General features: G+C 38.3%; 1 protein-coding gene across 1 annotated transcript in view; it reads left to right on the plus strand.

Moving 5' to 3' along the window:
- The window catches only part of LOC114928753 (protein trachealess), a 93,851-nt gene that overhangs the window by 71,249 nt on the left and 6,680 nt on the right, over positions 1-15,922 (plus strand). The window contains 6 exon segments of the mRNA XM_029300087.2: positions 6,800-6,929; positions 6,931-7,051; positions 12,634-12,710; positions 13,561-13,650; positions 15,472-15,667; positions 15,780-15,901. Of these exon segments, the coding sequence (XP_029155920.2) occupies positions 6,800-6,929; positions 6,931-7,051; positions 12,634-12,710; positions 13,561-13,650; positions 15,472-15,667; positions 15,780-15,901 (736 nt within the window).

Raw genomic sequence — 15,922 nt, forward strand, 5'->3', positions numbered from 1 at the left:
TTTTTTATATGTGTTTGACCGTCAGATTTCAGTGTTCGCATACATCTTCCACACATATTTCTCCCCAACAGTATATGTAGGTATATTATTGTTCTTTAAACTGCTCTTTTTATAATTTCATTATGATGTTTCAAGTAGGTATCGCATTACACCAGGCATCTTTTTACACCAAATTAAAAATATTAATACATTAGTTACATCTATATATATACTTTTTTCCATATTTTACTTTGATATAAAACATTTGTGTTAAGGACACTATCATATTTTTCCGATCTCTCCAACTTTCTCGATCGTAATGGTAATTCACGAAGAGCGATCCCTTCGGTGAACCTTACATTAGAGAAGCGCAACGCAGAGTCGAAAAGGCAAACCGCACTTCGCGCTGTAAACCAGACTTGATATTGAGGGAGAGTTTGAGGTCGCGTCCAAAATGTTAAGGAAAGAAGAAACAGCTCTTACAAGTGCATTTACCGAAAGTTCTCAGGCTCGACCTCCGCTCCTCCGCATCGGGAAGCTCATCACGTAGACTTTAAGCCCTCCCTTATCTGCGCGTCATCAGGAGCCAACTTCCCTCCGTCTCTCTATCTACCCGGTGTCTCTGCTTCTCTCTCTCCCTTTCTCTTTCCTCGCCGTCGCGACTCTCTTTCTCCACTCTTTTCATTTTTTTATCCTCTTGTTTCCCTTTCTCCCACCCCTGCCGTTTTATTGTAGATGTATATGCATGCATGTATGCATGCGTCGTGATTTACGTCCACGAGTGCAGCGGGATGCTTTATAGTGCTCCCGGCGTTATCCTTATGCTTTTTTTCCCTTTCGTTTCATCCGCTTCCATTCAGATCCCGCCCTGTTCCGTGGAAAGCGTTGCCTCACTCGTCTGTCTTTCACAATAAATACAATATAATACAATATAGAAGACAAAAAATACAATATAATATGATAAATATTAATAAATTAATCTCGCTAAAAAATATTTGTAAGAACAGACGCGCGCGCAAAGTTTCAAAAATCGCGATACAATCGTATGAAAATCGTATCGAAACGCAATTTTGGCTCCATTGTTCATTGCGTTGAACGGCAAAGCATACATCCTAAATTCCTCGTTCTACGTTAATTGCGCAACACGCCGCGAATTTGCACACGCGACATTATCTCCTTCGCGCTCGCTTATAAAACTCGGCATGATTCAGGCGTTGCATCATGAATGAAATCGCGGACTATGGTCCACTAGAAGCGAGGGATGTATCGTGAATTATTCATGGCATCGAATAAAAACATAAGCGGCGAAAGACAAGCGACTCATCGCAACATACTTTTTCAGCGGCTTTTGCGAAAGAGAGTTTGCCAAATCGCGTCGATTCTATCGTCATCGCCGATGATTGCGCGCCGATTTCTGCTTCGTGGAACCTGCCTTATGTACAACCAACGAATTTGAAAGTAGTTCACTAAAGATAAAGATATCGAGATAGCCCCTCTTTTCGCCCTTACCAAAACCTGAGATTTTGGAGCAGTGTTTGCTGTTGTGTAAATCAAATTAGATAGATAATCATGTAGATGAAATTTTGACGTAATCTTTACGTAGATAATAAAAATATATGTATTATCTATATCTGTATTTTTGATAGAAAAAAGTGTTATTTTTATTTTAAATTATCTAGATTAATGTTCAGATAATTTTTCAGAGTTTGGAGTCAAAGTGGCTGAGCTTAAGCAATACAAACTTATAAATAAAAATATAAATATATTTTCAGATTCCTTTTATAATTTACATTTTTTTATATAACTGGGTTTACAGAAACGATTTTAAAAATAATATTACCTGAAAGTTATCTCTATATGAATGGCCATATAATTTTATCTTTTATCTACACGAAGAGAATTTTCTCTTATTGTTAGAATTTACCCTGAAAATCATGGTAATCATAGACAATATGGTATTGGAAGATTTTATAAGAATTTCTCTGATTAATATTTATCACAATAAAAAAATACATATTAATATGTACATAGTAAAATTAATCGAACATATTTTATGTTTTATTGTAGCAGATATTACTATTTTTATTGTGGTAAATATTAATCAGAGAAATTCTTATAAAATTCTTCCAATATTGTCCATGTTTACCATGATTTTCAGGGTAAATTCTAAAAGAAAATTCTCTCCGTGTATACATATTTAAAACAAAATCATCTTCAAATTCACCCATTTTCATCTCATCTTTATCTAACTAATTTTAAAATAATCCAAGCACAACACTGTGTTTACGACGGCCTTTCTCGAAATCTAATCGGCGGCGCGCGCAAAACTTATTCCTCGCTCCTCGTTATCGGACGGTCAGCGGAAATGACATTTTTCGTCGAAACGCTACAAAAGCCCGGGCATCCGATAGCCACCCTCCAGGGCCGCGAAAGAAAATTATGTCGAAACTGGAGCCGTAACATTAGGAGCATTGTATTGTTGCGCGAGGCTACGGCTCTCCTGGGAGTAGGTTGGATGGTTGGTCCATTCGTTGGTCCTTCTCTCTCTCTCTCTCTCTCTCTCCTTTACGTTCTCCTCCTCTTCTTCGCACGTACACAGACGCGCCGGAAATACAGACGGAACGGGACATACCCTCAGGTGGTGCTTGGGACCGGCAAATGAATCGTTTAATTGAATTAGTCGATGAGCCCGCGTTACGACGCGCATTATAATTTCTACGGCTGCCGATACCAGTTTCTCACTTCCCGCTTCCTCAGAAATCATATTCCGGAAAACCCGGTGACGGTCAAACCTTCCCGTACATGTAATACACAGGATTACGTAATTTTGCAATTTTTCGGACAATTAATTCTCGATAAATGTTCAGTCTTTTAGAAAAATAATTTTCCGGACTATATCATTTTTTTATAAGATACATAAAATCGTAATACAAAGAGAAAGGTGAAAGAGATAAATAAGATTTTTATCAATAATTATGAGGGTAATTTGTTTGACAAAAATTCATTGTCATTTATTAAAATCACATATTATATGGATTGAGAAAATTTTTCCAAGAGATTTATTTATATAAAAAAAAATCCTGAGCGATTTGCTGCGTATGTATCGGGTTCGCGGATTCCATGACAGCGTAGGGAAACGATGTTATCCTCGCGGTAATCTGGCCGATTATTACGCGCAGCTGGCATTTCTCTCGTCGAGAGAGAGAGAGAAAGAGAGAGTGGTGGCGACTCGACGATTCGAATCCGCGAAGAAGAAGAAGAACGAAGAAGAAAGGGAGGGTTGCGGATATCCGAGGGAGCGAGAGCTCGTCATAGCTCTCTGCTGAATTATTGATGGGCAGCACTTAAGAGAAGGCGAGAGGACGTTAGCTCTCGGTGGATCCTTTCTCGAGGATCGCCAAGGATATCCGGGAGGGACCAGCACCACCACCACCATCATCTGTGGTCCCGCGGGACTTTCGGGACTCGCGTGAGGCCGCCCAATTCCAACCAATTTGACCGAAAGTTGGGCGTAATTTTATTTTCACACGTCTGCAGACGCTTCACCGCGCGAGCCCGAAGTGTACGAACGGACGAGGGCTGCCGTGTGCTTAGGCTTAGCTTTCCCAACTTCCGCTTCTCCTCGGGGGATAGATTCGACACGGTCAAAGGAAGCGCCGCCACCCCTTGTTCCTTCTATTCTTTATCTTTAATCGTTCTTTTGTTGTATACGGAATCATTTTTATAGAATTTGCTCGGTCAAATCTATGTCTTAGGAAAATGTCTTGAAAAATGTGCGTTTGATGCTGTGGAAGAAAAGTTGGAGTGCAAAGTGTACGTAGTCTATCATTCGAGAACGCGGCCTCAAGAGGGAAGAATCTGTCATTATCCCTTTGGGACGAAGACGAAAGTCTGGTTGGTAAAGGAAACTTTGCCAAGGGAGGATCGAGTGTCGCGGAATGCCTGTGAAATGCCAAAACAGGATTCTGACACTGTGGCAGCTTGTATTATCAGTAGGGGGATGTTCTCTCTCTCTATCTCTTCTCCCTCTTCTTCCGTTTTTACGACTTCCGATCCCTGTTCGCAGTCGAGAATGGTCATAATGGGTTACCATCGTGTTGGCAAATCTCGCGCGAGGGAGGAAAGGTATATCGGTGTTTTACAGTCGTTAAGCGCAATAGCGAACGAATAAAAATCCCATCGCGTTTCGAATCATTTCGGTCCAGGACAGACGTTTCCGCTCCCCATCGAACAACGACGGAAGTTAGTTAATGGGCTAAACTCTTAACTCTGATGCCTTCCTGGGGACAGATTTCGCGCGCGGTTGCCCGTTTTTCGGTTTACCGAGAGTGTTCTCGAATAAAAAAGAGTTAATTGCGTCTCGTTACTCGAGACGAGAGGGACAAAGAGTTTGAATCTGAAAAATTGGGCTAAAAAGTTTATAAAACAAGAATTTAATAAGATCTATCCGGCATACCTTGGGAAAAATTTTATCTTAGAATTTACCTTGAAAGTCATGGTAATTGTGGGACAATATGGTAGATATTGGAAGAATCTTATAAGAGTTTCTCTGATTAATATTTACCACAATAAAAAATATTAATATGCACATAGTAAAATTATTAATCGAACATATTTTATATCTTATTGCGTTGGATATTAATATTTTTATCGTGGTAAATATTATTTAGAGAGACAAACTCTTACAAAATTCTTTTAATATTATATCGTCTTAGATTACCACGATTTTCAGGGTAAATTCTATAAGAGAAAATTCTCTCTGCGTGGGAATCTAAAAAATTATAACAAATAACTGAACAAGATCTTTATTCGGTACATCCTGGTAATACGCTTAAGATGAGGGCGATTTGCTCTAGAGGTTGGTGACCACAAGAAAGTCCACAGAATTTACCTTGAAAGTCATGGTAATCGTGGGACAATATGGTAGATATTGGAAGAATCTTATAAGAGTTTCTCTGATTAATATTTACCACAATAAAAAATATTGATATGTACATAGTAAAATTAATCGAACATATTTTATATCTTATTGCGATGGATATTAATATTTTTATCGTGGTAAATATGATTTAGAGAGACAAACTCTTACAAAATTCTTTTAATATTATATCGTCTTAGATTATCCACGATTTTCAGGGTAAATTCTATAAGAGAAAATTCTCTCTGCGTGGGAATCTAAAAAATTGATAAACAAATAACTGAACAAGATTTTTATTCGGTACATCCTGGTAATACGCTTAAGATGAGGGCGATTCGCTCTAGAGGTTGATGACCACAAGAAAGTCCACAGAATTTATCTTGAAAGTCATGATAATCGTGGGACAATATGGTAGATATTGGAAGAATCTTATAAGAGTTTCTCTGATTAATATTTACCACAATAAAAAATATTAATATGCACATAGTAAAATTATTAATCGAACATATTTTATATCTTATTGTGATGGATGTTAATATTTTTATCGTGGTAAATATTATTTAGAGAGACAAACTCTTACAAAATTCTTTTAATATTATATCGTCTTCGATTACCACGATTTTCAGGGTAAATTCTATAAGAGAAAATTCTCTCTGCGTGGGAATCTAAAAAATTATAACAAATAACTGAACGAGATCTTTATTCGGTACATCCTGGTGATACGCTTAAGATGAGGGCTATTCGCTCTAGAGGTTGATGACTACAAGAAAGTCCACAGAATTTACCTTGAAAGTCATGGTAATCGTGGGACAATATGGTAGATATTGGAAGAGTCTTATAAGAGTTTCTCTGATTAATATTTACCACAATAAAAAATATTGATATGTACATAGTAAAATTAATCGAACATATTTTATATCTTATTGCGATGGATATTAATATTTTTATCGTGGTAAATATTATTTAGAGAGAGAAACTCTTACAAAATTCTTTTAATATTATATCGTCTTAGATTACCACGATTTTCAGGGTAAATTCTATAAGAGAAAATTCTCTCTGCGTGGGAATCTAAAAAATTATAACAAATAACTGAACAAGATCTTTATTCGGTACATCCTGGTAATACGCTTAAGATGAGGGCGATTCGCTCTAGAGGTTGATGACCACAAGAAAGTCCACATAGATTTGGCGCAAACGCCGGGCGTTTCATTGGCCGGCGGTTTACATAGTTGAAAATGTAAAACCGGTGCCGAGAGAGGGACCGGGGTCCACCCGGGGCGTGGTTACGTTACGTTCGATGTTCTCTACATTCGCCGGCTTGTCAGTAAACACGGGCTTCATAGCGCTTTTGAATAATGTATGCCGTTTAAGCGGTGGCGCACTACGACACGCACTATCTCGCCACGCCTCTCCACCTTTACACACCTATTTGCGCGACCGCATAATTTCAGCTTCGCGTCGTATGTACTGTACGTATATTTGCGCGAAATAACTCCCACCCCTAAGAAAAAGGTGTACTTTGCTATTAAGGGAGCGCGAAGATCCCTTAAAAGAAGCGCGGACTCGCGTAGGAATGAATTTGCGGGCCGATCGCCGTCTTTCTTTTCTATGACCGACTTATATCATGACCGAATTCATAAGCAGACGCTTGCATTTAACCGATAGTCCCGGGGAAAAAAGAAACGCCGAGCTTATATACTTTATGCTGCTATTTTAAATCGGAGGATCGAGCATTTTTTTTTTTTTTGCGCATTCGGAATTATTTCTCTGGGGACTACTCTGTAGCGAAAACTTGCCATCCACATGTAATAACGATTTATATATACTTTGTATAATCTCCGTCGGAGAAATGTGCATTGTTTCGCCGCTGTAACCGCTGTCCGTGTGTGTTTGAATTTACAGCATCTTGGAGTTGCGCAAGGAGAAGAGCCGGGACGCGGCGAGGTCGCGACGTGGTAAAGAGAACTTTGAGTTCTACGAGCTCGCGAAAATGCTTCCTCTACCGGCGGCCATTACCTCCCAGCTGGATAAAGCCTCCATAATAAGCCTCCATAATAAGACTAACGATCTCGTATCTCAAACTCCGCGATTTCTCCAGTCACGGCGATCCGCCGTGGTCCCGCGACGGCCCACCGCCCAGCAAATCTGTCAAAGGTAAGATAAAGTACGAGTCGCGCATATCCACTTACTTATCCTTTTTCTCCAAAAACTGTATTTCAAAAATGCAATCTCGAGTCTACGTAGAGAAATCTTCTCTTTTTTTCACCATCTCCAATTTAGCCGGATGATGGTTGAATGAAAGCTTTTGATTAGTATATTAAAATATGTTAAACAATTTTTTAAATATATATATATATATATAATTTATTAAATATTTATTTCAATCTGTCAAAGGTAAGATAAAGTACGTGTCGCGCATATCCACTTACTTATTGTAGCGAGAAAATTTTTTTTCTCCAAAAACTCTATTTCAAAAATGCAATCTTGAGTCTACGTAGAGAAATCTTCTCTTTTTTTCACTATCTCCAATTTAGCCGGATGATGGTTGAATGAAAGCTTTTGATTAGTATATTAAAATATGTTAAACAATTTTTTAAATATATATATATATAATTTATTAAATATTTATTTCAATATTGCCTTATAAATCATTTACTTGAACCTAATAATATTGATTTGATGTGAATAACTATTTATTTGATATAAGAAAACAGATAAATATTTATTTGTTGCAAATAAATGATTTATAAGGCAGTATTGAAATAAATATTTATTATATAATCATGTTGAAACGTTTCGAAGAAATAAGCGATCTATAAAATTTGTTAGCCACAAATAATTTATATTACTATAAAATAATCGAACTTTTCACAAACATGTGCTTGTTCAAGCGCATTTCAATACCTTCTAATGTAGAAGTTTTATTTCTTTTTTTTTTCTGTTCGATTTGCTGTAATTTTAAATGTCCATATGTTGCTAATAGTTTTGAAACTTGCTTCAACATATTTTTTTTAAATTAATCTACCAATCTTAAACTTTACAATAAGCCATCATTTAACTCCAATTGAAGATGATAAAACAAAGGGGAGGAATTTAGCTGCATTCTCTTTAAATTTGTGAATTATATAATTCTTATCCTCTTATTTTCTGGCATATGTAATTAACGAATATAAGATTATCTTATCCACTTATTTTTATTTCTGTCACTCTATCTATTTAATCGCGATATAGAGCATCGCGATCTTCCGAGCGGAACATTTTGTTTTAATTCATTACGATAGACATGTAATCCGGGAAGTCGGCTCGATGAAGATATATCTGCCGATGATGTCTCTTGATGGATCAGCGTTTAACCTCGGAAAGGGGGAGTCATCCGAACTGTTAATAGGGGGGATCAGGACCCATATTCCGTGAACCTAACTTTCTCTCCAGGGATAAGAATAAGAGAGGAAGTCAGCCGCGTTATAATTCCTTTACGCTCGCGTCGTCTGCAGTAGAGTAAACTAGTATTGCGGCGGACACGCGCGAAATGTATCGTCGCACAATATTTTCCCGCGCGAGTAATACATACTTGATACCTTTCGACACATTTTTTTTATATTTTTTATATTTGCATATAATAATTTTATATTCTGCAAATTAGAGATATAATTTTTTCAGAAGAAATAAAAGTAGGAAAATCTAAAATTTAGTACGGCAAGAGTTTATAAGAGCCAGGCACAGATATTCTGCGTAACAAACTTGTTTTTTATTTTTCTCTAATTAATTTGAACATTTTCAGTCCTTTTTTGGATCATCCTGAATATCGATTATAAAAAATTCACGTGTTTTGAATTTCACATCCCTTATAAGTTCTTAAATCGAACGCAGATAGCAAGAAGAACAAGGAACGAATATTCTGAACAATCAGCAATATTCAAAATCAATTAGTAAAAAAATCTACGTTTTGATATGTCAAGGATGGTCAAAAAAAGAACCGACACGTTCAAAATAATTAAGAGAAAAATTAAAAGTTTGTTTTGCTCCTGGCTTTTATTAACTTTTTCATGTCTGATTTTGTATTTATACATATACACAGAAAGAATTTTTTCTTAGAATTTATCCTGAAAATCGTGATAATTGTGGTACAATATGATATTGGGAGAATTTTATAAAAATTTCTCTGATTAATAAATAATTACCACAATGGCAAAATATTAATATTTATCACAATGAGATACAAAATATGTTTGATTGATTATACTATGTACATATATGAATATTTTTTATTGTGGTAAATATTAATCAGAGAGACTTTTATAAAATTATTCCAATACCATATTTTCCCATGAGTTTTATGATAAATTCCATGATAAATTCTAAGAAAAAATTCTCTCCGTGTATATCATAGTTTTTCCAATTTTTATAAAAATAGAAGTAAAAAAAATGAGGGAAGCACATACTCCGTCTCCGATTATAGCTTTTTGACAGACACGTGTCTCCTCTATTATCCGACAGAATCGACGCGTGTCCTGTCTCTCCTGACACTTGTAATTCGATTTATAAGAATGTGCCTCGGGTAAGAGAAATTTTTTTTAGTACGCCTATCTCGCGTCTTTATATCGCGTGTTTCGCAACTACATCTGAAATAGTTTCGCGGTAACGCCAAATGAGAACTATATTGGGACACGTTTAGGATTATATCGAACAAAGAATTGGACGGTTGCTTCCTTGAAGAAGCACACGCAGACTCGTCGGCGATAGATCGAGCTTTCAGATACCCTTTATAATTCCAGTGACCATGCAGCCGGCGAGAGAGATTTCTAGAGATACATAGTAATAGAGAATTGTCGGCAATCATCGAGCGATAAGATCGCCGCGGGTCTCTTTCATTTTCGTGCTTCATTTAGCGAAAAGGGAATAGAGCTGCTACCGGCTTACTTTGGCGCACTTTCGCTTCGTCGCTCTCTCGCAATCTTTTTCTTCATTAATGTAGATGCACCGTTACGCTCTATCGGTTTTATGTGTTTTTCGGATTTTATTGCAAGGGTCAAGTCGATTGTTTTTTTTTTTTTTAAGAAAGAATAGACTTATATTACACTGTTCAACAAAAAATTACTTTTTCGAACACCAGAATGATATACGTTTCTTATAGTTTTTTGGATACGAATCCGGTTTCCACGTCACAATTTTGAGAAATTTTTAATTAAAGTCATATTATAACTATGATATGTGACGTGCTGGACAAGTTTTATTGCAATCAATATAAAGTATGTTGTTAGGACTTTTAATCCTCAGAAGAAATTGTTCGTGTCGATTATGGTTAATAAGATATCGATGATTAATTGTGAGCTGTGTTGCGGAAGTTATCTGTGACTTACAATTAGATGACGATTTACTGAATATCTTTTAAGGATTTCGTAGACCATTAAATACGACTTCAGTGTCAAAATTGTCAAATTCAAAATGATACTCGATATGGAGAATGTCAAAATTTTAAAAATGCTTTTTTTATACAAATCCATATACAGCTCATATTTAACCATGGATATCTTATTAATCGACACCGAAAATTCCTTTCGAGAATAATTAAAAGTCCTATAACAATATACTTTATTTGGATTTCAATAAAACTTTTTATTGAAAAAGCCTTTTTTACAACTTTAATTAAAAATTTCTCAAACTTGTGACGCGATAAAATAATTTGGAAACTAGACTATAGTATTTATAGCAAAACCATAAGAAACTAGTCTCGTCCGGTTAATGTTTTCTGAACAGTAGTGCTATATCGACCGAAGATTGCGAACAGGAATAAATGCAGCCTGTCTACTCGATGAGAGAAAAATCCTTTCCCCATGAAGGGAAATCGTAAAGATCGGGAAACCTCACTCGCTCGTCGCCGCATATTTTCGGAGTGCACAAGGGTGCTGGTTGAGTTAATATTTACAGTGCGGGAGGGTCGCGAAAAACGTTAGAGAGAGGTTCCGCACGTACGCGGGTACGTATAAAGGCTTAGGTATAGATGCGTCTTGCTCTTTCTCTCTCTCTCTCTCTCTCTCGTCTACCACTATCCGCATGAAAATCTAATCACGACAACCCCTATACGCGCGCAAGGCCTCGCGTTACCAACCGCCAATGTAACTAAACTAACAAAATTGAGTTAGGTGCCGCGCATCGCTGCCGCAACTCCTCGTCAAACTAAATCCAGTGCCACCCCTCTTCTATTCACAGCCGCATGTCAGGACCAGTAGTCGAGGCTTCTCGACTTAACCGAGTAAAATGATTCGAGATTTCGAGAGACGGAACAGAGATAGACCTCGCTTCATTCGCGAGGTATTTCGGGCTCTAGACAGGCTGTTCAAAAAAAAGGATTACACACTTCGATAGCAAATGGTATTGATCGAAATAAGAAAAAAAATGTGCAATGAACCTGGATCTAATGAACATTTTTTCTGCTTGAGCTTATTGCCCTTAAACGAAAGAATATTTACTATAGGTTTGCATTTTCCAGTCCTACGTCTCACGTATTCTTTCAAACACCTGGTAATTCTTAACTTTACTGACATGCATTAAAGACTTCATATTGATATCTATATAAATACCTACAATTCTAATGTTGTTATGAAATGTTACTGTAGTGAGAACAACAAGCGCAAGTAGAACAATAGCTTGTATCTTCGAAGATATTAATTGTAGCGTCCATGTTAGACCTCTTTTTATTCTCTCGCTCTCAAAATATGTAATCCTTTTTTTTAACACCATGTATAGAATAATCGATCAAGATGGGGGGTGGCAATTACGTGATATTTGTTCAGAAAGAATCGCGCGTACGGATATTTTTCTAGCTGCCTAAAAGCAAATATCGCGCGGTCAAGTTATATTTATCAAAATATTGTGATAAATGGCGAAGTAACGAACTGTGCGAAAATGTCGACGTGCTAAATCCACCTTTTCGACCGAAAGATGGAACCTCATCCTTTCATCGGTTCTTCTTCTTTTTCTACAAAGAAAAGACACACGTATCGCAAAACCAAACAAATTCCAAATGCATCCTTAAGGATCAAGTGTGCGAGGATTCGCGAAAGGGGCATTATGATTAGGAGAACAAAGGCATTCGTCAAGACAGACGAAATCCAGTTAGATTAGACCCAGAGAGTCCGGCCTTAAATATATATACGGTAGGAAATATCGGCATTACCTTGTTGACCGAAAACCCGAACTGCTAGGGTCAGCCCGACGAGTCGAGCCATTCCGTCTCTCATCCCGATGGACTTACGAGATTAAGCGGTTCGCGCGCCAAGTTTGATCGAGTCTTCTAAGTCTTTCATTACGGTGCTACTGGGGAGCGTGGGATTATTATTACGGTAAGAAGTAGCCTTGTGCGTCTTGTTTGTTAAACGAGGGGAGAAAAGAAGGCGCAAAAGGGGTCGACGCGGCTTCGTACGTCCGTGTGAGTCACGTATCGCTGATCAATCGAGGATACCTTTCTCGATAAGCGTATGCCAGTTCGTCGTAACTGTTCACTATTGTGTTACCTTATACTTCCTTCGAAGATGTTTCAGTTTAGACGGTAAATAATAACGCCGAATTCGCGATGATTCGCGTCCAATTGAATTCAATTTTATTACACTATGAAATCTCGCGATCGATTAGAAGAAATTCACGTTTTAATTAAATATGATGAACAAAATTATTTATTTGTCTCGTTAGTCTGTATTCATATCTTGAACGTGTATTGATAACAATTTTATTCACAGGTGCTAATCGAGTCAGAGCGTCGTCGAATGCGGCAATAGAGCATTTCGAAATTCATCAAGGTACCCACATATTGCAGGTAAGTTTATTTGTTGTCTTGTTAAATAATAAAAATAAAACAATGTATTTAATGAATTAAATAATCTCAAGTAAATTTTATTTTAATCAGAATTGTACGAATCCATCGGACAAATATAAATATATATATATATATATATGAAAAATGCAGAGAAGAGATATCAGAATCAACGTAGAGATCTTCTAGAATCGACATACTTTTATTTCTCAGTAATTAAATGTATTGTACTTTATCAGAACTGATAATGAACCGATATAAGTAACTTGTTCCGCGTAATTAGTTCACTTATCAGAAGATTCTATAGGTAGAAGATTCCGCATTTCGTGCTCGTTTGTATGCTAACTCGGATTGTCGAGAATTATTAATCTTTGGCGAATTCCATGATTTAAATATTAATAATAAAGCAGTCCTTTTTTCTCGATATATAATATTATGTTTTCTAAATTTTTCCTATAATTTTCATATCAATTTTAGGGATTGATATTTCAAACATTCATGCATTTTCAAACAGGACTGTTGAAAATTAATTTCAAAGCAATAAATTTAAATTTAAAATATAAATTTGTATTTAGCCACTTTCAAGCTGAGAGCTGGAACAAAAATGAAAACTGTCACCTATATTACGATATCTTTTCTCCTCTAAATTTTCTATAATCGCAGTTATATGAATCTAGTATATCGAGCACGAAACATTTAAATGTACAATACATGCGAAACATAATTAAACATATACATATTCGAAAACGTATAGATTATAGATCATCGATACTTAATAAACGTTCTTTCGAACGTCTTCTCGGAATATATTCGATTCGGAGTTCCTCAAGTGTCTCGTATTTTCTGTCGCTAGTCCCTGGACGGCTTCGCGATGGCTGTCGCGGCTGATGGCAGATTCCTGTACATATCCGAGACCGTTTCGATATATCTCGGCCTCTCACAGGTAAGCGCAGTTCGTTGTACCGGGATATCGATGAAGCCGGATGGAGGAGGCGAGAAAGAGAAAGAGACAGGAGGGTAAAACCTCGGGTTAGGGGTAGAAAAGTGATAACGATAACGAGAAAGCGAAAGCGAATAAAAAGCAACGCGTGCGTACGAATGCAACGTGTACCATCAGCCGGAAGACCAGAGATAGTAGAAAGGTATAAAGGGTACCAAGGGGGGTTGGAAGGGGGGCAGAGGGAAAAAGTTGACGGAAGAGAGAAGGAGGTTGAAACGTAGGTGTAGTAGTGGTGATATACCCGGGTTGGTGGTAGCGGTGGCGGCGATGGTGGCAAAAGGAGGTAGCGAAAGAGAGGAAGGAGAGAAGGAGGAAAAGTTGATAGCGTTGTGGAGAAGAATAAGGAGGAGAGGTCAAGGGAGGAAAAGAGGAGAAGGTTGTACGAGTTGGCGGCCATACTGGCTGGCACGACGGCGAGAGCATGACATAGAAGGGGGATGGTTGGTTGTGGATGGCGGCGGGTGGAAGAGGTGGTCGCATGCGGCTCACGTAGCCTCTGCACGGCGGCGTGTTCGCCATTCCTAATGCCGCGAGCGAGAGGAAGGTAGACACGGGGGGGAGGGAAGGAAAGGGAAGTAGTGGAGAGAGGTGGTACGGGAGGTGACCGGTGTACTAGCTCTCCGGGTTCCTGCGAAGCTCGTGGGGCAATCAATAGGGTGTTTCGGGGATTCGGAAAACCGACGGAAAGCCGACGTTGGCACAAACATGGCTGCCGCGTTTCTTCGCGAGGGGCATCATCCCTTAACGTGCCCACACATATCTCGAAGACGTTTAGAGAACATCCCGAGGATGTTCGAGGATGTCCTCCGAATATTTTCGGAATATCTTTCGAATATGTTTTGCTATCACCCTAACAGCTATCCCGAAGACGTTCAGAGAACATCCTGAAGATGTCGAATGTCCTTTGGATATTCTCTAAATATCTTTCGGATATGTTGTGCTATTAGAGAACATCCCAAGGATGTTCGAGGATGTCCTCCGGATATTCTCTGAATATTTTTGGAATATCTTTCGAATATGTTTTGCTATCACCCTAACAGCTATCCCGAAGACGTTCAGAGAACATCCTGAAGATGTCGAATGTCCTTTGGATATTCTCTAAATATCTTTCGGATATGTTGTGCTATTAGAGAACATCCCAAGGATGTTCGAGGATGTCCTCCGGATATTCTCTGAATATTTTTGGAATATCTTTCGAATATGTTTTGCTATCACCTTAACAGCTATCCCGAAGACGTTCAGAGAACATCCTGAAGATGTCGAATGTCCTTTGGATATTCTCTAAATATCTTTCGGATATGTTGTGCTATTAGAGAACATCCCAAGGATATTCGAGGATGTCTTCCGGATATTCTCTGAATATTTTTGGAATATCTTTCGAATATGTTTTGCTATCACCCTAACAGCTATCCCGAAGACGTTCAGAGAACATCCTGAAGATGTCGAATGTCCTTTGGATATTCTCTAAATATCTTTCGGATATGTTGTGCTATTAGAGAACATCCCAAGGATGTTCGAGGATGTCCTCCGGATATTCTCTGAATATTTTTGGAATATCTTTCGAATATGTTTTGCTATCACTCTAACAGCTATCCCGAAGACGTTCAGAGAACATCCTGAAGATGTCGAACGTCCTTTGGATATCCTCTAAATATCTTTCGGATATGTTGTGCTATTAGGGGCTATCGAAAGTCTCTCCTGTCTCTCGCGGAGTGGACATCTTCATTCCCGAAATGAAAGAAAAAAAAACCGTGATGATTTCAGGTAGAAATGACGGGGTCGAGCGTTTTCGATTACGTCCATCAGCAAGATCACGCGGAGGTCGCGGAGCAACTCGGTCTGGGACTTGCGTCGTCTACCAGCAGCACCTCGGGTCCGCATTCCTCGAACTCTGGTCTAGCCTCGCCGAGTAGCGGCGCCTCGGAAGACCACGGTTCGAGCTCCACTGCTAATCCTGACGGTAACTCTCGCGTCATCGTACGAATGCGCGCATTTTATCAATAAACTCGCACGATCCAATAGTTGTTTCGCTTCGAATCGAGGTTTAATTCTCTCCCTCCTATATTCCTCAGTGTCCTCGGTAATGGCGCTGTCGGCGACCGGACTCTACAAGGGGTACGACCGAGCGTTTTGCGTCAGGATGAAATCCACCCTGACGAAGAGGGGGTGTCATTTCAAGTCGTCGGGTTATCGGGTAAGAAAATAGGATTCTCGC

The sequence above is a fragment of the Nylanderia fulva genome, unplaced genomic scaffold, assembly GCF_048542155.1.
Source record: "Nylanderia fulva isolate GAGA-0341 unplaced genomic scaffold, ASM4854215v1 Scaffold3, whole genome shotgun sequence".
Taxonomy (NCBI): Eukaryota; Metazoa; Arthropoda; class Insecta; order Hymenoptera; family Formicidae; genus Nylanderia; species Nylanderia fulva.